This window comes from Bos indicus x Bos taurus, chromosome 8 (assembly GCF_003369695.1).
Source record: "Bos indicus x Bos taurus breed Angus x Brahman F1 hybrid chromosome 8, Bos_hybrid_MaternalHap_v2.0, whole genome shotgun sequence".
In the NCBI taxonomy this organism is placed as follows: Eukaryota; Metazoa; Chordata; class Mammalia; order Artiodactyla; family Bovidae; genus Bos; species Bos indicus x Bos taurus.
Window position 1 is genome coordinate 29,802,981 of NC_040083.1, and position 27,035 is coordinate 29,830,015.

General features: G+C 35.7%; 1 protein-coding gene across 10 annotated transcripts in view; it reads left to right on the forward strand.

The window, feature by feature from the left end:
• NFIB (nuclear factor I B) overlaps nt 1-27,035 on the forward strand; it is a 257,619-nt gene that overhangs the window by 203,228 nt on the left and 27,356 nt on the right. For 3 of the 10 annotated variants that reach the window (XM_027549222.1, XM_027549226.1, XM_027549225.1), the window contains exons 7-10: nt 13,443-13,577; nt 16,403-16,587; nt 20,817-20,982; nt 24,014-24,096. In XM_027549222.1, coding sequence (XP_027405023.1) covers nt 13,443-13,577; nt 16,403-16,587; nt 20,817-20,982; nt 24,014-24,096 — 569 coding nt within the window. The remainder of the gene's footprint in view (nt 1-13,442; nt 13,578-16,402; nt 16,588-20,816; nt 20,983-24,013; nt 24,097-27,035) is intronic. The other 7 variants (XM_027549229.1, XM_027549230.1, XM_027549231.1 and 4 more) reach the window with 5 other exon arrangements.

Genomic DNA, 27,035 nt, shown 5'->3' on the forward strand with positions numbered 1-27,035 from the left:
AGTTTCTAATAGACAATTAATTTTGTTTTTAATACAACCCCCATATCATTATTAACTTAACAAATACAACAATAATTCCTTAATATGTACTGTATTACTCATGTGTGAATTCCCCAGAATATCTTATAGGCTGTTTGTTTAAATGACGATCCAAAACAGTCCATGTACCATACTTGTAGTTTCAAACAGTCTTTAACCTATAATTGTTGTATTAACTATTTTTGTATTTATTCCCTTTTATATATCATTTATTTATTGAAGAAACCACATAAATTTAATTTTTCTGTTCAAAAATCACATATAAATGAGGAAAACCAGACCCTTCTGCCATTTGTGACTACCATTTATTGAGCATTTACTCCCTTTCAGGATTGAGCTAAGGCTTTAGATATATTTTTCTTTTCAATCCTCTTTAGAAACAAACATTTTTTTCCCACAGCTTGTTAAGCCCACTAGTACAGTGGTTAAGAAATCTGACATAGAAACACAGATCATAAATAGCAGAGGTAGAACGGAGCCCTTGTCTCTTCAGTTACTGAATCCATACTCATTATTACTATATATACTGCCTTCCAAAGAAGTCAGTCAGGAATGTTCATGGTTTTGCAGATTGGTTACCAAACCTATGTGACAGTTTTTCTTTTCCTTACACAAATGAGATTTCATTACAAAACAGACATAACGACAGAAGAATGTACAAACTTCAGGGATTCATGAATACAGTCCTTGGGCTGAACTCAGCTTAAGCGTCTCTTTTCCTTCTGATAATAAGATGTTGTTAATAAATAATCCTAAAGTCTAGAATGTCTTTAGTAGAGGTGTGTGATATGCATTCAGTTTGAAATGAGCTAGGTGTATCAAAATTTAAGAATTACATTTAATTGACCAGGAAATTGTAAACAGTGGTATGGCCTTAGACAAATCACTGAATGTCAGTAAACTGAGTTTTTTCATCTATGAGATGCCAAAGTTGGATACTAAGGTAACAGTGTGTTCTAATGTTCTGGATTTTAAATTAATTGAAGTCAGAGATTTTATAGATATTTAATATTTGAGTCTTTAAGCTTTCATTATCCTGAATCTTTTTGAAAACTCTGAAGGTTTTCAATTTCCTAAATTATTTTTTAGATGTTTGTTTTAAATATTCTTATTGAATAACATGATAATTGGCTCTGTAGGTGCTTGGAGGCATCATATGTTTTGCCTTATACCTGAGGAATGTGCAGTTCTTACAAATACATGCCTTGTCCTGCACCATTCTGGTACAACAAATGATTGAGAGAGACTGAGCTATTATAACAGAACCTTGTTATGGGATCAGTGTCTCCTACTTTGAAAATAAATGACTCAGCCAGACGGCAACATTTATTTTCTCTAAATGACTAGGGATGTAGCAATAGGAGACCATTATCCTGTGACAATATTCTGTTTCATTGACATTATCTCACAAATGTAATTGGTCCATTACTAAATAGAGGTTTTGTTACTGATCAATTTCTCGTGCTTTCTAAAACCATTAGGATAATAAATTTGCCATCATAGTAATTTCATTGACAGGATGTTCTTTTTTTCTTCATTTACATTTGTTAAAGGAAAAATATAGATTTAGATTGAACTTAAACACTACAATTTATAACAGTTTTGACTACTTTTCCATTAAGAGAAATGGAATATTTTGCAGAGTAATCATATTTACATTGAACTGCCAAAGTGACGACTTTATAATTTTCATGATATTTTTTTGTCTGCTATACTAAACCACATCAAATCACAGTTGTTCCTAAGCAATTAGTTTACTACCTCAGGTTAATGATTTTATTTGAAATAAGTTCCAAATCATTTCTAGGACTTTCCTGTAAATCCACTAAAGTAACACATCAGTAAAATCAACCCTAACTATTACCAGCGTGTATAATAACACCATCAGTAACAACCTCAACCTTGAGATGTCTTACAGCATAAATGTTTCTAAATGCATGGCTTTTCCCCAAATGTTCTCTAAAAAGTCATCTGTAATCTTGTTAAATTAGAACTCTTCCAGTATCTCTCTGACTTTTACAGTTAAGGTTACGGTATTGATTTTATTTTATAGTCCATGGCTCTCAGATGCTTAACACTAATAAGCCTCTATAGCCAAGCAGTTCTCCCCAGAGGCATGGTGAATAACAGCTATTTACCTATGCCAATATTTAATAAGCATCTAAAATATACTCCAAATCTTGCATAATTGTTTGGTGTTTTTCCTCCTTGAAAATTAGATTTTCTGGCATTACTCAAGACACTTTATCCTTGTCTGTCTGTTAAAATGAAATTGCTTAATGGACAAAAGTATTTTGAAGTACTTTTAAAAATGAAGTTTTCACTTACTCAGTATGCACTCTTGTAGCATTCTTCCTCATTATTCAACACTTTTTTCTTTATGTATCAGGAAGGTGTTTGTGAGCTTCAAAGGGCTTTGAGCTTTAACTTGCCATTGGGTGTTGGTGAAGCTTGGAGACTTTTTTTTTTAATAGAGTTGTGATAAACAGAGACTTGTAGAAACATGCTGCTTACAGGCTTGGGTTGGAATATACTATATAGAGAGACTTAAATTATCACAAAAGTTTTCAGACTGCTCAAGGATACAGTATTATACTCAAGTGTAGTTAAGATTATATAACTCAAATATTATAAAGTAAGAATTTTCATATATTTAACATGAAGATTACCATATTTTCTGTTTTCTCCTTTGAAAAAGAACTTATTTCTTAAAAAAAAAAAGGATTGATAAATCTAATTGAAGATGATATCTTATCTCCTCTTACTGTAGCTTGCTGATTTTCCAAAGTTATTTTAGAGTGTGGCAAATATATACATATATATATATATATATGAGATAATTAACATGGCAGCTAATTGTTTTTTGAATCATCTGGCATCATCATCAAACTACTGCAGGGAGATTAAGTCCCTAGGTTTTGTCATAACATTCAGAGCTTTTGTTAACTTGGATTGTGTGGGAAGGACTTATTCATATTTGCCACCAAATCACAAAATTTTACATTTAGAAGAGTCCTTAGAAACAGATATTCAGATATTTCTTTTCACTTGCATTCTCAAAATTCATTATTTCACCTTTAGTCAAGTAGATTACAAATGTTATATTGAAGCATTTCATTTTGCATTTTTGCAACATCTAATACCTAAGACCAATGAGGCATTTCCTTCTTACAGTGTAGTGTTTGGCACACTATCAATATCCGATATTGTCCACCCATCCTTGAGAACTATTTAAAATATTCTATGGAGCTACAGGCAGTATTTTTCTCCAAATATGTATTTTACCATTTTTGTTATAAAAGTAAAAATTATTTGTGGAAGATTTGAAAAACAAACTGTCAATTATAAAAAAGAAAATAAAAATCACCTATAATTCTATCATGTATAGATAACTCATGTTAATATTTGGACATATGCTAGTCTGTTTTCTATATATATATATTTTTTATGGATATCCTATATATTCTATTTCAAGTAAATTTTTTGCACTAAATTAGGCTTGTATATGCTGTTTTATAAATTGTTTTCTTTCTTTTTTTTTTTTGGTCTTTTATTTATAATATAATAGCTTGTTACCATGTCATTCAGGCTTCCCCAGTGGCTCAGCACTAAAGAATCCAGTTGCAATGCAGGAGACTCAGGAGACCTTGGTTCAGTCCGGGTTGGGAAGATCCCCTGGAGAAGGGCATGGCAACCCACTCCAGTATTCTTGCCTGGAGAATCCCATGGACTGAGGAGCCTGGAGGGCTACAGTCCATAGGGTCACAAAAAGTCAAACATGACTGAAGCGACGGAGCATGCACTCACGCCATGTCATTCAGTTTCCACTGCATAATGACCACAGCGTATGTTACCCTTTGGCTATACTATTCAGTTTTAAAGGTCTATTTTGCTCATGAATATTTAGAGAGTTTCCAACTTTCTATATAATTAATAAAGATACAGTAAAAATCATTGCATACCAATCTTTGTACTTAAGTCTCATCATTTTGTTCCTGTCTGGCTCTCTTCAGTGGCCCTATACCTAGTACACTCCCTGGCATTAAGTCACCAAATATAATAGATAGATGCTCAATGAAATGTACTCTTACTGTAGAATTCCTGAGTTAAATATTATGTCCATTTCTAAGGCTTTTGATAAATACTGGCACAGAGTCTGGAAAGATCTTATCAATTTACATTCTCACTAGCAGTGCCTGAGTAGTTTGTTTAACTCCACTGTCATATCCATACTATTTAGACAGAGCACAGGGCTCTATGAGCAATTTTGGAGCATGTCCTCTGACATGTATTTAAAGAACAGTGAATCAATGCCTTATGAGTCTACTCATGCACCTCTTTTTTTTTCTCATTTATCTTCCTTTTAAGCCATTGGGCATCCAATTATATCTTTGCTTCCTGGGACCCAGGAGAGCCCCCACCCCATTTCTTTGTGGAGGAAACGGAAATGTAGAGGGTACCTAGTGGAATGTGCACAACCTTCGAGTAAAGACACCTACGTATTCTCTCTCCTTGTCCTCCAGACACGCTCCCTCTGGGTACTTCCCCACATCTTTACATGATCTACAGGTAAAACAGGAAAGTAAGGGTCAGTATGCTTCCCCCAGGGAAATAATAGAAATAAATACATCAGAGCTCTGGGCTTGGTAATTTCAGTGTTTTACATAACGCTTTTTCAGTTATAAGTAACTTCTCCTCTAAGCTTTCCTCTCTTCCCCATGATTTACCCCCAGGCAGAAACGGAGAAAGAGAAACCCTGGTCTCTTTAGAGCTTAGTTGGCAGAGGCATCTTTCCTACCTTCTCCCCGTCCTCTGGGCACAGGGCCCAGGCTGTTTCCTTGTCTTGGGACTGACTCTAGATTTATGGCCTGAAGTAAAAGCATCAGATTTCCAGCTCCTGAACCCGTCCCACACACCAGATTTAGTGGCCTCTCATTTATTATCTCATGTATTATAAATAGCGTTATTATTTTATACAGATGGGTCATTTCTTTTTCATGTTGTCACCCAGCTTTCACCCCACCATTTTAATGGGAAGCAGGAATTCCCCAGTTTAGCTCACATTCATATTTCACTCCATTTTGTGTTGTTAGACAGACCCTCAGTGTTGAACATGTTGACCACCTCTGCCTTCTTCCAACAAGGAGTTTGGTCTCTGAAGAGATTTTCTATATCTAGGGTTTGTGTAAATTTTTAAAGCTTCTTAAAACTCTAGAAAGTCTAAAACCTGTAAAAAAAATAAAGGAACCTGGGAAACTATGAGAGGTATTAAGTTAGGAAGACTTGTCAAGATAATACAATTTTATCAAATCCCAGTCGCTGGACTCCCTAAGCTAAGTTTTCCCACAAATGCACTTTTCTTCTTTGATCTGTGTCATGCTTATTCCAAAGGGGCAAAGTTTCATTGCACCTTGAGCTTTCCTCTGCAAAAGAAAAAAAAAAAAAAAAGAATCCTGTAACATCTGCTCAGAAGCTTGATAATGTGTAAAATAGAGACATTTTAAACAATGATTATAGCTATTTAAGCACCTAGTAATAAAATATACCTTAATATTAAATACTGGAAAATAACAGATGTTAGCAAAAGGTGATTTGTATCTAGAGGATTCTTTTAGACTTGTTTACAAGTATAGCAGATAAATGAGAAAGACAACTTACTAAGATATAAAAGGATTGGAATTTTAATAGATTTTGAGGCAATTTACTTCTTTGTTAACTAAATAAAATATGTTTTTCTAAATCATAGCAATGGCACAGTTAATATATTTTAATTTAGTGTTATGCTATGCTTGAAAAGAACAGCTTCATAGGCACTCAAGAATTTGTGTGATATCTTACATAATTGACTTCAAATAGTTGTAAACCTGTAAACCGTGTCATACAGAGAAGAAGAATAGGATTTTTTTAAAAAAAGAAAATGATACGGTTTCTTGTAGGTGATAGAAATTAGATTTGTAACATTCACCTACTGAAGCATATGGGAAAAGGTAACATATTGCTCTCCTGTATGTGAAGAAGGAGCAGGTGTCCCAGACAGGCGTGTGTTAAGGTGGCTGTTTGAGCTTGCCCTAGATCACTAGTTGACTTCAGTGAAGTTCTGCTAACAGGTGGCTAACTGATTGGAGTGTCATGTGACATTTATCCCGGGAGCGACTTGGATGACAGGCTGCTACAGACTGAGGAAGGGGTCTTTGCTTTGATGGAGAAATTGCCAAAACTCATGTCTCATTAGTGTTTCCTAAGGTTCTTTGGAAGTGAACAACAGTTTAATTAAGGGCTGACGTAAACACGTTTCTGCACACTTTCCCTGCAGCATTTTATCACATTAGAATTGATCAAAATTGTTGCCTTGGGCTGACTTGAACAGATATACATCTGGGGCGCCATTTGTGCAAGCTGCCGACGAGTCAAGTACATACGCTGTGTTTCACAGCAACGCTCTTCCTTTGTAGATGAAATTACCTTGTGAGATGAGTTGATCTAGCCACTTTATTTGCTTATACCTTTATCTCTTTGAAGTGATACTGTGAAATGAATGACACATCAGGGTTTAGGATGTATGTATGTCAGAGTGCCAGCAATATTATAGTATGGCTAGTAAAATTTATGTGATAACATGCTTTTGCAAAATATTTATTTAAAGGTATGCTTAAGTGTAAATGAACCAACTTACAGAAGTATTCGCCATGAACCTTTTCTTACATGGTAACCTTTTATTATGCATTTAACTACACAATTGGTTTCTAAAGCCATAGCTAATTGTCCAATTATAAATGTAAACGTGGATGTGGACACTGAAGATGAACACCGTCAATGTGAACCTCCTTTAAAAAGCAACAGACTCCTAGCTTTTTGCCATTTAGAAGAATCCTTTCTATAGCCCAATATTATCACACTTGGAATTATTTAATAGATTTCTATAGTTGATGTCTGTCTTCTGTGCTGAACTGTGTCACCAGCACAAGGAACAAGTGGTCTTAACATCTTGAACTTTATGCCTTGCACTTTTCTTACACTTCTTAGAAGCTCAGTGACTGATTTGTTTCTTTCTGTTCACTTTACATTCAGTTCTTTCTCATCTGGTGGTGTCTGTCCCCTCATGATACATTTTAAGACTGACTGTGGTTATTTCACTCATCCTACACTACTGGTTATCATTTGACCAGATAGCTTCTTTCACATGCAAGAGATTCTAAAATAAACTGCCTAGACACAATGTCTGCTCTACCTCTTCTTCCTTCATTTAATTCTAGATTAAAAAAATGTTTTTTGTGAGTAGCATGATCTATCCTCCACGTTTTTTGTGCCCTTGATAAATCATCTTCTATAGGTAGTAAGACATTAGTCAACTTTTTACAAAATGAACGTGTGTGTGTGTTTGTGTGTGTATATATATACACACACAGAGATGGATACAGATGCATGCTATGGATGTAACAAGTACAAAATAATAATATAATAACAATAAGAAAATAATAATGAAATGATGATCAAGTAATAGAAGAAACAATCAAAAGATCCTTAGGAAATCTAGACCTCCAAAGTTCTTTAGGAGGGATTACTTAAAAAGAAAATAAGTCAAGTTGGTTCAGTGGATAAAATATTGTTCTGTAAATGGCATAAGAAGACAGAACGACCTAATTTCCTAGCCTGAGGGACTATCATATGCTAGGAAAGGCGCTGAGTTAGAAATACATCCCCCGTGGCCTTTTTCACTTCCAAGACACCATAAACAAAGTAGCCTAGCTAAAGTTTAATAGAATGATAAGGAAATATTTATGTAAAAATGTGGTACCATGCTAGATCTTAAAATGAAGAAGATACCGTTTGAAGAAGATGATTCCAACTACTCTTTTTATAAAGAACCACAATGAGGAATATTTAAGAATGAGTATAGAAAGGAAATTCTTGTTTAACCCAATACCAATCAAATGGGCCAAATTGTGAAAGAGAAAAAAATAAGAGTTTTGGAAAGATTTCCCTTCTGAAATCAATTCATTTCTATAGTGCTGCTTTCCAGATCACATTTAAATTTCTTTGTCTGGTTTCAAGCCTTCATAGTCCTTTGCTTCCCTTGCATCTGCTACCAGCAGCTCCAGCCTCCTTCTCACCAGAAGAAAAACCGATAAACTTTTTTTATCATCTTCCTCTCTCTTCAACTTCTTTATTTCATGTATTATTCAACATATGCATTAATATGTATGTATTGTTATTCAACTTATTACATATTTACATATTATTCAGTTTTATTATTATTCAGTTTATTCTCAACATAATCTTTTTATGTATGATTCTTCCTGCTTGAGGGACATTAGATTGTGAAAAGCTTGACATTTGTTTTTCTCCACAGAAAGGTCACTTAAGAACATCTTTCCTAAGTATCTATTCCTCAAACATTTTTTTTTCTGTAGAATATGAGAGCACTAAACATGGAAATGATATCATTTTTCAGTTTGGCATGAGGTCTTTCGGACTGCAGACATTAAAATAAAATTAAAATAATCTGAGTTTGATTCATGCTTAAAATGTAATAGCTAGTGACTCTACTTCTCCCAGATAATTGACCTTTATTTTTATTCTCTCTTCAGGCCAGAGAGGTTTTTTTCTCCTTTGTAAAATAGGGGGGGCTCATTTTATGTCACCTTAAGTATAGTGCATTCTACATGCTGTACACCAATATATTTTTATTGACTCAGTTCAGTTCAGTTAAGTCGCTCAGTTGTGTCCGACTCTTTGCGACCCCATAAATTATGGCACACCAGGCCTTGCTGTCCATCACCAACTCCCGGAGTTCACTCAAACTCATGTCCATCAAGTCGGTGATGCCATCCAGCCATCTCATCCTCTGTCGTCCCCTTCTCCTCCTGCCCCCAATCCTTCCCAGCATCAGAGTCTTTTCCAATGAGTCAACTCTTCGCATGAGGTGGCCAAAGTACTGTAGTTTCATCAGTCCTTCCAATGAATACCCAGGACTGGTCTCCTTTAGGATGGACTGGTTGGATCTCCTTGCAGTCCAAGGGACCCTCAAGAGTCTTCTCCAACACCAGAGTTCAAAACCATCAATTCTTCGGTGCTCAGCTTTCTTCACAGTCCAACTCTCACATCCATACATGACCCCTGGAAAAACCATAGCCTTGACTAGACGGACCTTTGTTGGCAAAGTAATGTCTCTGCTTTTTCATATGCTATCTAGGTTGGTCATAACTTTCCTTCCAAGGAGTAAGCGTCTTTTAATTTCATGGCTACAGTCACCATCTGCAGTGACTTTGGAGCCCCAAAAAAATAAAGTCTGACACTGTTTCCACTGTTTCCCCATCTATTTCCCATGAAGTGATGATGCCATGACCAGATGCCATGATCTTAGTTTTCTGAATGTTGAGCTTTAAGCCAACTTTTTCACTCTCCACTTTCACTTTCATCAAGAGGCTTTTTAGTTCCTCTTCACTTTCTGCTATAAGGGTGGTGTCATCTGCATCTGAGGTTATTGATATTCCTCCTGGCAATCTTGATTCCATCTTGTGCTTCTTCCAGCCCAGTGTTTCTCATGATGTACTCTACATATAAGTTAAACAAGCAGGGTGACAATATACAGCCTTGGCGTACTCCTTTTCCTATTTGGAACCAGTCTGTTGTTCCATGTCCAGTTCTAACTGTTGTTTCCTGATCTGCATATAGGTTTCTCAAGAGGCAGGTCAGGTGGTCTGGGATTCCCATCTCTTTCAGAATTTTCCACAGTTTACTGTGATCCACACAGTCAGAGGCTTTGGCATAGTCAATAAAGCAGAAATAGATGTTTTTCTGAAACTCTTTTGCTTTTTCAGTGATCCAGCGGATGTTGGCAGTTTCATCTCTGGTTCCTCTGCCTTTTCTAAAACCACCTTGAACATCTGGAAGTTCACGGTTCATGTATTGCTGAAGCCTGGCTTAGAGAATTTTGAGCATTACTTTACTAGCGTGTGAGATGATTAATGAGCCCAATTGATCTCACTGCAAAACAAAGGCAGTTAAGGCTATTTTCTAATACTACCAGTCTTTATCTGTTTCTAAAAAAAAATTGTTTCAGTAGAGACAGTGGACCTTCACATTCTTATTTTTCCTTAAGGTAATTTTGTTGTTTAAAAAAGATGGCAGTTTGTGGTCCCTTTTACAATTTGAAGAGCGAATTTTATTATTTCTGTAGTGCTGGCCTCTATAATTCCTCTGTGTGTTTTGAACATGAAGGTATCATTATTCAGTATATGCCTAAAGAAAACTAGTAAAATAAATGGATCTATAATAATTACCCAGTAAAGCAAGTGTATCATTTTGACTAAGAAATTGCAAAGGCTTCATTTCTCAAAAATTACATAATCACCTATATTGTTGAACTTCTCTGTACAAACACCTCTGATTTATGGGCCCTTTATGAAAAGAGGCTCACAAAAATTCACATGGGTTTAATGAAAACCCCGAAATAGTTATAGTAGTTGCAATAGCCTTGGTTGATCTTCTCCGGAAATGACATAACCAGAATGACACTCTATTCTGCTTCCCAAACTATGGTCATATTTAACTGCTTTTAAATGATGTACAGTACATGGTTTATTGCTTGTAGTATGGAGTCTTTAGAAACTCATTTACTCAGGTTAATTTTATTCAAAATTTATATTGAAGCACAATGTAAACTGTCAACAGAAACTTACGTTTCTTTTTCTAAGAGTTAATTTTAAATTAAAAATTTGGAATGGAAACTTATTACATCACCTATCAAGTGAGGGATGGAAAAAGCAGTTCTTTCTACCTATAATAATCTGTATGTTTGTGATTAACTTACAGCAGGCCAAAACGTATATTTGTGGTGTTGCCTTTCAAAATCACATAACTCTTAAGTGAAATCAACTATTATTTTTGGCATTTTTCAAGGTAACTTAGCTGAAATGAACTTCCTTTGTTTATTTTTTAAATAGTTTTAAAATTTATCTCTTTTTGGTAATAGTATTAATTTTGTGGTTTCATTAGTAAAATGTGTCTTTCCTTTTTGAGAGAGATAGTGTAAGGAAATGGTACACTGACTCATCAAAGTTCTCATAGATTAGTGACAACCAGTTAGTCACAAATTGTAGCTTAAGGCTACAAATACTCCTGTCATTTTTTCATAGACTGTGATATCTGCTATGGTTACAGTAGCATATCTATTCTTTACATGCCAGTGAACTGAAAGCATATATTTAATTTTATCAGATGCCTTTCCCAGAATTTAGGTAATTTTTTAAATGGTGAAACAATGATAACTAGTTTCTTGTATCAGTAGCACCATGAATTTTTTTCTCATGTCAAAAAGTTACTAATTAAAAATGCAACTTGTAAATATATTTTATGTGTGATAAAGTCTTGGGTTTTTTTAAAACAAAATTTTCTCATTTTTTAGAGATACAAACTGAAATATTTATAGGTGGAATTATATGATGCCTGAGATTTGCTTCAAAGTAAGACAGGGGGAGTGAGTATAGATGGGATAAAAATGAAATAATTGAATAGTCAAAGAAGTTGGGTGATGAGTACCAGAGAATTACTATTCTGTCTACCTCGTATATATTTAAAGTTTTTGATAATGGAAATCTAAACTTAATAGCTCATATGATGTTTGGAATATTTCACTCTACATTTATAAACCTCTATAAAAATCAACATTACTTAAGATGTTGAGAAAAGGGGTACATATCCTTGCCAACTGGGGTTTCCTCCTGAATCCCCCATTCAAACTAGCTGCATGGTACAACCTCACAGTCACCCAAGACAATGACCTTCTAAACTAGTTATTCATTAAATTGGGTCAGTTCTGTTGAAGTATCTATTATTACATTAGCTCTGTCTGTACTGTTCTTCCAAGTCTCAATATTTTGGCAGTATACAATGTTTGTGGGATGAATGAATGAATGAAGCCCTGACTTCTGTCACAGCGCTTTTTACATTGTTTTATGATTCCTTCTTAACTTGTCTATATTCCCTCTCTAGGTATAAAGTTTTACAGAGGCTAAAGCCAAGTCTAGGTCACATCATGTCCCCAGCAACTAGCACAGTGTTGGCCTGTATTAGACCTTCAGTAAATATCTATGGAATGACTATATTAATTAACCCTCTCAAGTAATATCCAGGATGGCTGCCTTTTATTTCGACTAATTCACCTTCCCTGGAGTTCCTAGGGGGATTGCTCTACACAGCAAATGCGGTCCTATTTTGCTCATCAGCAGTGTTTTCTTATCAGAGTAAATGTTTAGACATTTACACGTGAAGTCCGTGACCACTCACTGTGCAGGTCCTGCCAGCTGTCCGCTTTCTCCCTCATCTTTGTACTTGTTGAAGTACAGACTACATGTACTACTTACATATGTTATGCCTCCCATCTTCAGAACATTTCCTCTTCTGGAAATGTCGCCCGCATCCATGTTTTAAACACGGCACCACTTCCTTAACCTGAGGAAGCTGAGGTGATCAATGCCTCTGTATAGTGAGGCTGGAGAAGTAGCATCCGACACCACAGTACCTCTGCTGTCAGCGTACTTCCTCCTTCTTGATGTTGGCAAGCATTTTCTTCTTATCATTTTTCTCTTAACTAAGAGTAAATATCCCTACAGCAGCCATTGCTTTTTAATTTTTTGTAACATCTTCCCTTCAGCTAGCACATAGAAGAACTCTGTAAATATCTCCAGAATGAGAAAATTAGGGAATGTCTTTTTTGCTAAACAAATAAAATGTTATTGTTCTTTAGTTGCTAAGTCGTGTTCAACTCTTTGCAACCTCCTGAACTTCGGCACGCCAGGCTCCCTGTCCTTCACTACTTACCTGAATTTGCTCAAACTCATGTTCATTGTGATGACATCTAACCATCTCATCTTCTGTCGCCCCCTTCTCCTCTTACCCCAGCATCAGTCCTTCCAGTGAATATTCAGGGTTGATTTAGTTTTTCATAAAAATTTTTAAATTACTGATACACTTAACAGCATACACAAAGGTTATTTTTCACTTTTGCACCAGGTTTTCTTCTATTTTCTTCCCTACACAGTTAGTCAATCAAAAGACAAACCCCTGAATTGAATACACTTATAAATGAAATGCTGAGGTTAGAAAAGACCTAGATATGAACCAAAGGACCAGGGGATGCTAAGTTCAAGATTCATTTAGTAGTTGGAATAATTCTGATGATACTTTTAATGAAGCTTTGTGTTAGCTTCAGTGGAGATTGTTTCTGACAGATATTTTAAAACTCCAACGTAGCTGGGTCTTTGACTCAGAATGTATTTTGTAAAAGAGCCAGACATACAAAAATCACAAGACATTGGCAAATGAGATCTCTTACTAGGTTGGCATGAAACTTGTAGCTTGAGAATGTCATAAAGCTTGGACTTTCCTCTCTTTCTCTGCAGATATGTCTTCTCCGACTACTATGAAGAAGCCCGAAAAGCCATTGTTCAGCTCTACATCTCCACAAGATTCCTCCCCAAGACTGAGCACTTTCCCCCAGCACCACCATCCCGGAATACCTGGAGTTGCACACAGTGGTGAGGAGTTTCAAGCGTAGACGAGAAACCTCCCTCCTGTTTGCAGAGTCCAAAGTCTTGGGGATGGATCAAGACTATAATCATAAGAAATAAGCAAATATATAGTTATCTTAACAGTAGCTTCCACATTGGTCCTAATTCTATATATTTTACTAAGAGAAAGATGGAATTTCAAGGATACAGCTGAGTCTAAAATATTTCTAGCAGCATTGATGTATAGATTCTATTTCCATAGATGTTATTTTCTCTATAGAAATCAATATTTTAACTACTTGTTTGGGAGCAAAATTAATCAGAAAATAAGAGACATTTTGACGATTACTTTATATATATAAATCCTTCCTGTGGGCTAGTACACTTGATATTATGTTTAATATCATAATTTAAATAGGAAGAAGAATCCAGTATTTCACATTTATACTTTGAAGAATGATTCACATCAAATGCTCTTTCAAAATTAAAAATGAGGTATAATTCATAAGCGATATTGCATACTTTCTTCCTATTGCTCTTAAACCCAAGAGAGGAGTAGGCTGACTTTAAGATGAAGAAAATTTTTTTATATACAAAATAATATGTTTATAGTGATACTCTTATTTCTTTAAATATATAGTGAAGTGAAGTCTCTCAGGCGTGTCTGACTCTTTGTGACCCCATGGACTGTAGTCTGCCAGGCTCCTCTGTCCACGGGATTTTCCAGGCAATAGTCCTGGTGTGGATTGCCATTTCCTTCTCCAGGGGATCTTCCCAACCCAGGGCTTGAACCCGGGTCTCCCGTACTGTAGATAGACTGTAGACAGACGCTTTACCGTCTTAGCCACCAGGGTGGCAACTCCTTATTCTTCAAAGAAATGAATCTAGGTTTTAAACCTTTATTCAAGGGATATAACAACTGTTTATAATAAAATTCTTAAGTTTGGTCTATAAATATATATTGATAGGTGTTGTCACTGTACTTAAAAAATGCATAGCCTTCAATGCTATCATTAAGACAATTATAAAATTAAGAGAAGACTATACAAGTCAAATTGGTATATAATTTTTTTTTACATTTATTTATTGGACTGCTAAGATAAGTGAAAAAAATCAGTAACTATTTCATACATTTGTAATGTTGAGTGGGGCAAAATGAACTTCGAAGTCAGATCACCCCTTATGATGTCTGATTAAAGTATTTATATTTCTAACATTTGGAAAAAATTCAACAGTACATTTTTACATAATAAACCCTGGAAGATCCAGACAAGCCCTCCACCTTTGTCTTTTACCCTATGTATGGTATGTTCAGTATGTAATGTATTAGGACATGTAGCACCCTTGTCCGGAGCAACATTTCCTCTCCTTAAGGAGTAATGGTATAGTGGGGAGAGAGAGAGACCACAACATCAGCTAGGCATTGAACACAAACAGGATTGAATACATGGAGGATAGATGCCTGGAAGAGGTAGGTTCACAACAAAAGGGAACAAGCTAGGGAGACGGACATTTCAGGCAGAGCAGACAGCGAGTATCAACAAATTGGAGGTCATTGCAGCAAGGAACTGCTGTATATTGAGGAATACACAATACCAAAATGTGCTCTGCACAGGGAGAGATGAGGCCAAGGAAGTGGGACCAAACTAGGTCTTAAAGCACTTGCTGCTGCCGCTAAGTCGCTCCAGTCATGTCTGGCTCTGCACGACCCCATAGATGGCAGCCCACCAGGCTCCTCTGTCCCTGAGATTCTCCAGGCAAGAATACTGGAGTGGGTTGCCATTTCCATCTCCAGTGCATGCATGCATGCCGAGTTGCTTCAGACATGTCCAACTCTGTGCATATACTGATTGATACTCTTCAAATGTACTTATATATAAAGTACAAATTCAACATTGAGGAGATAATGATTATGCAGTTACATTCTTTACCCATTTTTAAACTTAACAATTATATTTCGAAAACTGAATAATAAATTATGATCTAATGTTGAAAAATTATAGTAATATTAAACATTATCCACATTACATATGTTTTGTACATAATTTCTCTTTATAAAATATGTGATTTATGGGTAAGTTAATATGCCTATATGAAAGTTTGCATTTCTGAGAGTAAGAAACTAGAACTCTTTTGGTTTTAAAAGGAACTTTTTCATTAAAAAAAAAAAAAGAGTTTCCAGGTTTCCATTCAAATATTCATAAGCATTTATACAATGATCGGGTAACTGTTTGGGACATTATTATTTACTAATTATTGGCTTCCTTTCTAAATAGTGGAAAATATTTATTTAAAATTGAAGCACACTTCTGTTTTAAATTTTGGTAGAAAATGTGTGGGTCTCATGACCTCTAATTACTGCTATGACTTGATCTCGACTTAGGACGCAAAGACTTTTTAATCAAAAAATGTGTTCTGGTGGGAGATAACTTTGCTTAGAGAAATGTTTTATGAAGTATTAGTTTAACCTATAAAAGAGAATCTTGCCTGGAGAATTCCATGGACAGAGGAGCCTGGCAGGCTACAGTCAGTGGGGTCTGAAAGAGTCAGACGCGACTGAGAGACTAACACTTTCACTTTCATAAAAGAGAAACTTCTTTTTTTAAAACCATTCATGGATCTAGAAAGTGAGATTGTTCATTTCCTAGACTGGACGTTATGTCTGTGTGTACTTAGCAGTCCAGGCATGGAGAATACAAATAAAAGACTAGCTTATTTTAAGAGAGTTTGGTCAAATCAGAAAGAAAAATGAGGAGCAATTGGTTGTTTAGTTTCCTGGGGTTCTGCAGGTCGAGTTGGAGCTGTAAGGACAATAGCTGACGAGTTACTCTCACCTTTTCTGTCTCTTACAGTCATCTCAACTCGGACTCCACCTCCGCCCTCACCGCTGCCATTTCCAACACAAGCTATTCTTCCGCCAGCCCCATCGAGCTACTTCTCTCATCCAACAATCAGATATCCTCCCCACCTGAATCCTCAGGATACTCTGAAGAACTATGTACCTTCTTATGATCCATCCAGTCCGCAAACCAGCCAGGTAAAAATGAGAGAGAACGTATTAGTAGAGCCTAAGGGCGATGGCACAGGTCTAACCCTAGGCCACGAAGCTTACTCAGACAGTGTGTCTGGCAGAACAGCAAGCTTTTGAAATCCATCTTCAGAAAGTTTCTTGGTGACTCACTAGGTTTTTATTGAAAGGTGGCTGAATGACAGGTAGGAAGTTTGTTGCCCCAAAGGGGAACATTTGTGAAGATGTTCTTGGTCTGATGTTTTAGGATTTCCATTGGCTAAAGAGAAAATTAAGGCCGAAAGTCCATTGACAAAAATGTCCTGAGCTGGAGTTCACACCTCTGAAATACCTGGTTTGACACAGAGTGCTCATTTCAGGCAGGAGCGAAGTATGAGCTAAAATAAACACAGGCAAAAGACCTTACAGTTGTATTTATAGACCAACTATTAGGTATTAAAATAAGCTTTGGTAATGTAAACATTTTCAGTGTTTGATGACTACCTGAATATTCTTTGCACAGACATGACTGTGTTTCATAATGAGTGACATTACCAGAAGTGTCTTTTATTTTTTTTTTAATGGTAAACAGTGTGCAGTGGCTTTAAGGATTCTTTGTATAAATGGCATAGCTCTGTGCCTTCTTCACTTCCTCAATATATGATTTCTCCTATGGAGAGGTCGCATCATGGGGATTTGGTACAAGAGGATTTTTCGTTATCAAGTAGACAGTGTACCAAACCTGGCCTATCAATCATCATCATATCCAAAGTCTGTAATGTAATTTCAATCTTAGGGTTTGGTATTTGGCTTTGCTATTTTACCTCCAAGACTCCTATCTACTTCCAACCACCATTTTTAATGCTCTGAGGGATTTTCGTAAGTGTTCTGTCATTAATGCTTTTCATTTACTAAAATGCCAGCAAATAGCGTGTGCATATTAATTGGGACTTAAAAAAGAAAGATCTGAAAAAAAAATCCCTTTGGTGTTAATTGTCAAAATGGAGCAAAATGGTCCCTTCTGAATTTTTTTTTTAATAGCATATTCAGCACTGTTTTGGTTAGTTAAAATTAAATTACTTGTACTTGTTCCTCCATTGACTAGTAATACTAAGTATACCATTCTTGAATTTTGAATTTAAAGTTAAATGATTTGTGTTTCAGAAGAAAATGTTCAAATGGTATAGCACTTTTAATGGCTATAATAATTATTATTAAGTAAAACAGGATCTTGGTATATCAATTTAGAAATAAAATTTGCTGTCAGAGCATAGATGCAGAAGTCTCAGTTCCATAGAGCATTTTGCTAGATTCAGCAGGGAACAGTGCATACAAGGTCTGATTTTAATTTGTGTAGAATTTCCATGAATAACAAAGTCTAATTAAGACATCCATTAAAAGTCCTTAACGTTAATTCAGTGTGGAAAATCTTAGAGTTCCATTGGATTTTTTTTAACTGATGTCTTAATTAGGCACTGTTAGGGGAAAAATTATGCAAATTAAAATCAGGCCTTTAGTGTTCTGCATTTCTTTAATTATTCATTGCTTGTTTTACGTATATTTCACTTTCTTTATAAGTTAAGGGGGCATATTAGGTGATAATCGGCCTATATTGTTCTCAGCTTTTCTTCATATTTTCAAGGTAAAGACCCAGCTTCTGAGAAGCATCTTACTCTCATCTCAATTGAAAAAAAAAAATCCCTCTCAGAATTTTGTATAATAGGAGCAATGTACTAAGTAGGATAATCCTTTCCTAATGCTGTTCATCTGCAGATAAGTTGTCTCTCTTTTCATATCTACAATATAAAAGTTCATCTATTAACAACCTTAAAAGAGAAGCTTGATAATGTGGCTTCATCTGTTTGAACCAGTAGAAAACTGAAAAAGAAATAACCCTTCCATTCTTCTGACCCTGAGTTTCAGAAAAGTTGTCTGCTTTGGCTTGGAAATTCTTCCTTTGTGACTTTTACTTTTTTTCAAATGAAAGAAACATCTGTTTGTTGGTTTATGTCAGTTCAATTCCAGTAGACGAAGCATGCAGGGTGGGAAAAGTAATATCATATTTGGTGGCAGCATTTTCTTAGCAATTTTTGTCATTTTTCTGTTCTGTACTCTCAGGTAGGTACTGTCAAACTGTTTTGGTGAAGATAATATAGAGAGAGAAAGGCTTTTTACCATCGAATGTACCACCAATGACACAGCAAGATCACTCTTCTTTCTTGGGGGAGATATACAAAGCAGTTTTTGGCAATGATCACATAACCAGAAGTTGATGACCTGCTCTAGAAACAAATTACTTTTTCACTTTGAAAGGAAAAAAAGTAGGCCTTTTATTATAAATGGTGGAGTTGTTTTTGCAGCAACATTATACCTGCTTTGATGTTTAACTCCAACTCAAAACCAGTTCATTTGCACTTCCAAATAGGACTCTTGATATTCACCCTTTTGGCTCTAAAAATGGGGGGCAGGCAGGAAATGAGTACTTGCTGACCTGTAGTCAACAAGTTGCCAGTTGACTGTTCCTTCCCAGTATCCTCCAAGGCTGCCCTGATTTTGCTTGTTAAGTCGAGCAACTCAGAAGCCTTGTCCTCCCCGCGGCAATTTGGAGATTAATTGCATTGCTGCTGCACTGGGTAGAGTGAGACAGCCATGCTATTTAATGGAATATTTTAAATAAAATTAGTCTAAATATATAATTCTTTCCTAGGTTTTCACAGAGGGGAAAATCGGGTCAGTTTTCCTGACTTCAGTTAAATACTTAATTTATTCATGAGGAATAGTCAGGATATTCAAAAGTTCATTCTTTATAGAGTAAGTCCTGTGGCCTCTGAGGCACCCAACCAAGATTTAGTTCATATCTCTAAGTTCTGATAGTTAAGTGTTCTCAGCTGTTCATCTTTTTCTTTAAAGAATCATTGACTTGTAATTTATATGCAGGCGTTTAGATAAATATTCTGCTTTATTGCTTTCTTTGCCTTTAAAAGTGGTACAGATTATGAAAACTAAATATTTGTGGAGAATACCCTCATAGCAAGTTGTTATGTACATTATGTAGAGGAGAATTCCAACATGAATGCAATTAAGAATAGCATTCTGTCTAGAAAAATACATTCCAGTATTTCTTTCAAACAGTGTGCCCTTAGAATGGACACTATTTTTGTACTGGGGCTAAAACGCAGATAATAATATCTTTTCTATCATTGCCCAGGGATTTTCTCAGTTAACTCGCACAAATGTCAACAATCAATGTTTTATGCAACTCTCTAGGTCTGGCAATGGAAGAGTAAGAATTCGAAGATCAGAGTATATTTGACTGCCCTCTGCTTCACTTCAGCACATTTTAATTTACATTGGAAATCTTTTATTTATACGTATATGGTCAGACCTAGTTCAGCTCTTTATATCATTATATAGACCCTGAAATTTTAAAGGTTTTAAATATCTTTCTACCTGTTTATATAAGTAAACCATCCCAAGTTGAGTGGAGACCCTAGAATCAAAGTTGCTTGATGTGTGTGGATGAGTGCAACTGTGTGTGAGCAAGGGCTAAAATTTTTGTGTGCTGAAGAATGGGCCTTGACTATAAATGATGATAATCGTTAAGTTCAGTGTGTTTGGTCTCCTAGAAATTCTTGTCTTTGTTGTCTCAATGATATCATTATGGTGGTAAACACTGTGTTCTGAGAGCCAAAATTGACTCATTGTAGCACATGAAGAGCAGGAAAGAAGGAGAAACGCTGCTTCTAATTCTTACTAGCTCAGTGATGAGCCCAAGCTAGCATATAGCTTGGTGGTGTAGCCACCAAGTCATGTCTGACTCTTGAGACCCCATGGACTGCATCCTGGCAGATTGCTCTGTCAGTGGAATTTTCCAGCCAAGAATACTGAAGTGGGTTGCCATTTCCTCCTCCAGGAAATCACTAAGGACTTCTGTTTTAGCCTCAGGCTTAGCATCAAAGTCTCCACTTGAGTTTTCTGTCCTACTCTATGGAAGGCTCAGTTCTGCCTGGTTCTCAGGGTGTTGTAGAAATGACTAAACCTATATAAAGTGCCTTGTAGCTGAAGACTTTCTTTTAAATGCTGCTGCTGCTTCTTAGGACTAACCATTGATGAGCCTCTCAACTCAGATCTGAGAGGGCTTGTGTGGTGGTTTCACACAGCGTGCAGGGTCCACTCAGTCGAGTGTGCTGGGTGGAGTTGTTGGACGAGATAACTGCCTTTTGGATTGCTTCACCCGGCATTCTGTTTTTGTTTTGTAGCCTAACAGCAGTGGTCAAGTGGTAGGGAAAGTGCCTGGCCATTTCACTCCTGTCTTGGCACCCTCTCCCCATCCCAGTGCAGTGCGACCTGTGACCCTGACCATGACAGATACTAAACCCATCACTACATCCACTGAAGGTGAGGCAGCTTCACCTACAGCGACCAGTAAGTATTTCTGTAGGAAATGAGAAATGTCCATCGAAGGCACCACTGGATATCTGATCCAAGGTGGAAAACACGGCAACTTTTCCAGCTACTCAACCAGATGGAGATTTCTCATTTATGTGGAACTAGCAGGCATGATGTAGCCTGGCTCTCATATGCTCTCTCTTATCAAATTTCACTCCGTATTTGAAAAGGGAGAAGCTTATTTGTTTGAGTAAATAGCTATAACAAAAATAGTAAGTCACGCCTGCTTGTTCAAGATATACATTGAAAATGCACTAAATGACATAACAGTGTACAAGGTTTTTATATCACCCAAAGAGAGATTTGATAAATGTTAGTTATTGGAGCGTTCCTATAGAAATCAAGCCCCTTCACAAGGCAGACTGAATCAGTGCCTCTGTAAGGTAATTGCATGTTTACATCACTGTAGGTTATGTCATTGTGAGAAACAGTCACACGATATTCAGTGTAGAAAGCATTTCAAAGCTTAGTTTTAGGCACATGTCAACTACCTGCAGTTTCATTGTCTGCAACTGTTTTTTTTTTTTTTTGATTATTTACTCTATCATGGTGCATCGGGCGTTATGCTTTTTAGCATGGCCAGAACATCTGAAATGTCAGAGATTTAGCCGTAGCTAAATTGGCAGTAGCTCATACCAGTAACCCAAGCAATTCCTTTGCTTCTTTGTACAGAGTGCTCAGAAGTACACAAGAAATTATTGCAAAGCTTTTTAATTGGCTTCATCATCCAAGCTGCCAGCTTTCTAAAACTGGAGTTGATGTGCACAGACTGGTAATAAAGTGGAATGGATAAAGTTCTAGTCAGGAGGAATTAGCTTGCTTCTCTTTGATTATTCTTATTTCTTAAATCCAGAGCTTCTATTTGCATTGTTAGAGCAGGAAAATCCCGATGTTCTGAAAATTCTGTGTGAAATTATAGAGATTCAGAGCCACTGGCTCTTTCTTTATTGGCCATTGGAAAGATGCTCTTTTTTTGTGTGTGTGGCCCCTGAAAGACTTGGCAAGAACCTTACAAGAAAAGTGGACAATACTTGGTGTGTACAGTGAATTCAGCATTTCTTTCTCAAAATTCATGAGGCCCCATAGACTAATAAAAACCAGATAAGCTTGTAATCCCCATTAATAATCATTAATGCTTAGTAACTGGTTTGTTGATAGAGGGACCTACACTAGTGAATACTTCCCTGAATGCACAGAAATGGATGAGAGTCAAGGAAGATTAGGATCCTTTAGTGCTACAGGTTAGCCATGTACATTACAGTCGCTAAAATACTACATCCAAATTTCAAAAGTGGATGCCTTGGCATCTTTAAGCAAACGAAGTCAGAAGTTTAAATAAAAGCAAGTAGAAAACAAAGATTTTTTATTTAAGTAGCTAAAATTTCCAGAAACTTCTGGTACCTACTTTTATATTGCCATTCATAGATAAGATTCAAGGAAAAATCAAACTGAAATGATCACAGCTCACTTATGGGAATACTGTCAGCCTGTTTGTTAATGAACTCTTTCTTATACTCACATACAGGTTGATCAAAAAGGGATCGGATTTGATTTACAAAATCATAAAATAGTCAAAAGGAGTATCTTGGTTATATAAAGATAGCTTCATCAGTCCATTTTCCATCCTTCATAAAAGTGATATAGTGAGCTGTTTTTCTTTCCTATAAACAAAATTGTAGCTGCAACTCCGCAGGCACCACTGATAATGAAAAAATAGCCATTGAATTCATAAGTCAATAAAATTAAAGAAAATACAGAGGCCAAGGAAACCTCTTTTTCATGGTTGAAAAGAAAGAATAACACACACTTGGTGCCCACTCTGTGAAGGTGAGGCTCTTTAGTGCTGTGCATTGAATTCCAGAGATCTGGAGATTGAATGGGGGCCACTGGCTGTTTATGGCTGCCATTGCGTGAGTACTTCATTCAGGAATAAATAAAAGGTGAATTGTGAGCATCTTCACTGTTTTAAAAAGCTGACTTAAAAAAGCTTCACTGGATCAAATGAACATGGCAGAATTAACATATTGGTTTTTAAAAAGTCTTTTAAAAATTATTGTCTGGATTCCTCATCAATCTGGAGGTTTTGAACCAAATATTTTAGCTTTCTTCAGACCTAGAAATGTAACATAAATGATGACAATTTAGTTTTCCTGTTTATTCTGACGTGGAACAATGGGGTTGCTTAGTGCTTGGAAGATGCATCAGTCCTTTCCTTGTGAAAAGAAGCCAAAGTCTTTAGGACTAGGGAGACATTTTCTTTGCAAAATTCACTCTGCATCAAAAAGTACCTCAATGAAAAGTACGTGCAAGGTGAGACCATAATAATTTAAGGAGTATTCACCTTACCCACTTACTACCTGGTGGCCAAGTGTTTAAAAGGGGCTGTCAACTCCCTCCCTGGATCAATCACAAAAGATTGACTTTTTGTACTTCTGGAAAAGAAATCATTTTTTTTTTTTTCCAGAAACATGTACTATCAAATATAATAAAAGTTCTCCTTCATGTTAATAATATTAACTTTTCTTTTTAGTAAGACATTTTTCATCCTGCATCATCAAGTAAATCTGCTTAAATGCCATCATTTAAAGCTTTCACTTTTTCCTAACAGACTTTCAGTCTGATTTTACATTTAGAACCACAGACCATCATTGATTATTCTGTTGCTAGACACCCAATATCTAGTAAAAAGTTACATCTAGAAAAGACTCTACTGCTTAGCCAGTCTTTGGTACTCCTGCAAGACTGTAACTAGAGTTTGTATGAGATGCCCACAGCAAAGGATAGGATATGGTTCCTGGATAGATTTGGTGGAGAAGGATAAACCAGACTTGAGGTCAACTATCATCTGTCACTTGGTATTCACTCACACAAAAGAGAAGAGAAATAGAGATACACTTTTTTTTTTTTTTGGTTACAAGTCCCACTTCTCTGGGTTTCTTTTACGTGGACAAGGTGTTCATTTGATAGTTCACAATTTTTATCTTTGTTTTTGTTCTTCCTTAATCAGCCTACACAGCCTCAGGCACATCTCAAGCCAATCGATATGTGGGACTAAGCCCAAGAGACCCATCCTTCCTACATCAGCAACAGGTGGGCAAGTTTCACCAGGTGTGATGGTGTAGCCACGCTTTCGCATTGGTGCTTTCTCCATGCTGTCTCTCAGATCTGGACTTAGAATGGGGCTCACGGGACTTCTGAGAAAGAAACTGATCATTTCATTTTCCAAACTATTTTCTCATCTATCTTTTGTTTCCTGTCTCTCTAAGCAGGGTTTCTCAAATTGGCTCAAGACCTTTTCCCTCTCTGTAGCATATATCCATAACATCCATGAAAACAGTTGTTTCAGCTAGAATATTTTTCTCAATCTTATTGGCTATTGAGAACTTACCAACAGCCTATAGCTTTCCAAGATGAAAATTGCCAACTATTTAAAAGGCCATTAGAGTAGAAGAAATACAACACAATTCACAGTTTGTGTTTTATTTTCCTGTTTTTGAACACTTACATGTTTCTAGTTGTTCTACTCCTCGTTTTGTTTTTTTTTGGTTCAAGAAGATGAATTATGAAACTGAAATCTCAGGCAACGCATCATTCCTATTTTAATAGGTTTAAATTAGTTTACTGATTTCAGATGTGATAAAACACTTTTTTTGGTTCTGCTTTCGTACATCATTTATGTTTCAAGTAGCATTTTAAATTTCACATCTCATTAATGCTGTAAATTTAATGCAAATGAAGTGTTTATCAAAACTGTGAAAATATACAGCCAGGATTAATGGTAGCTTATAAACAAATTAGCCATAGTCAAAAGCATGGACCATACAAATAAAAACATCCCATGATTCCAGTTATAGGATGACAGAAATAATTCTAAACACTTCCAAATTTAAATGTATTTTATGATGCATATGTTTGCTGCTCTCAAGTTTTGATAGCAGAGCAGTTTGAAATTAACAGTGTGCAAAATATTACATATGGAAAAATAGTCTATAATGAATCAGAAAGAGTTTACTCTTAATTTATAATATACATTGTATGTGCATCTGAATTTTTACAGATGTAACAAGCCTGTACAGGTACTCATGTCAGCTTCTTTTGTTCTAGACCTGTCCACCTAGTTTAATCATGCATATCTGTGCCTCACGTGGAATTTTCAAATCCTGCCCAGTTGCAGGCGAAGGTGGCAGACTGCTTATATTAAAGGTCACCACATGCAGAGTTCAGAGAAAATCATAAAGATGATAGCTTATTCAAGATACTTTACATTTTGCCAGGTTTAAAAAAAGCAAAACAAAACAAAAGAGTGAGAACTAACTAAAAACATCTGTACACAGTTATGAAAATACCAAATAATAATTAGTGGTTTTGCCAGCTATTGGCTTTTCAACATAATTTTCTGAAATGTTGCTTTTTTTCACCTCTAAAATTGCTATAATATGAAATGTGCTATAATTACTAGAATATGGTTCTGTTTGAAAAATGTATATGTTCCTTGTGTTTTTTAAAAAACTATGCAGGATTTATAGGTTTAGAAACTTATTCTTTTACAAATCATTCCACATATTTTCAGAGATATTCTTATCATGGGATTTGTATTCTTTATGACACATCTCTAGTTTTCAGTTAACTTTTAATTCATAGAATCATGCCTCTATTATTTAAACCTTTAGCCCCAAACACATTTAGAATATGATAACCACTTCCATGTATTTAGAAGAAATCGTCCCATCCTCCTGTCCTAGCCTAAGGCAGCTTTAATTTTTTAATTTATCACTTGTGACTATCATTAGAGCCTCTTGTAATTATGATCACAACAATTGATTATATAAAAGTTACTTCTCCTTTCACATGTCCAAGGATAAATCAAGAAAATTTTATAAGCATCAGGAGAATATTAGTGAATGTAGATAGAGTTCTGAGCACATAGATTGAAATATATATATGAGTTCCAGAACTACAAACTTTTTTCATCAAAGGCCACCACTTGTTATTTAAGTAGACAATGTCAAGTGAAGACCTCTTACAATATAAATATGATTTGATTGGTCAAATGCAATATATATTTATAGAATATATAATGTGTGTTGATCTTTAGAAGAAAAATTATTTGTTTCATAATGAAAAACACAGTGTTCAACTTAAATACCATACAAACAGATAATTTGTCCTTTGTATAATAAAAGAATTGGTGCTACTTTTTTGAATTGAAAGAGCGTGATATGCTAATTCATAATAAGCTACAATTTAAGACAAGCAGAAAATGAATATATATGCATATCTTACTGTACATGTATATTACTAAACTAAGGCTCTAGTTAAAGGATTTCATTTAGTTTAATCCTTTCAAATTTTAAAAGAATCCTAGAGATGAAATTTCATGTTTACTGTATAGGAACAGAGGGACAGAAATGGTTTGAATGACTTCAGCAGAGTAAAGGTTACTCTTTCCTACAGCAGAAATGAGATTGATTTACTGTGTCCTTTCATTACTCTCCAAAGATTTAAAAGAGACCACTCTTCTAGCAGCAGGTTTTAAATGCATTCGGTTTAAAGTACTCAGTGATGAATGAAAAGAAAAATCAAGGGGTACATGAAATAAAGGTAATCAATCATTTTATATTAGCTAGGAGAAATTCAAAATTAGAAAGGCAATGGTTTTAGTCTGAGAGAGTTCTTTTAAACATACCCCTTAGCTTTTAATATACATGACCCCTTAAGAATAAATATTGTCACCAGGTACATTCTTCAGTTTATTGGCGACTGTTTTATAAAGATTTATCCTTTTAGGTTATGAAAAGTATTGATGTGCATTGTCGAGTGCTATTTTTTTCTTAGAAAAGAACTTTAATATAGCCTATATAAATTAGAGTTAACAATAAATTTAAAATTGTTGAATAATTTTGACTATCTTTTAAATAATCTTTCCACACAGGACACTAAAGCAGAGCTTTCAGTGTAGTTATTTCTAACGTACAAGGACACTGGCTTCTTAAATTGAATGAAAATATTAAAATTAACCCTGTACTCCA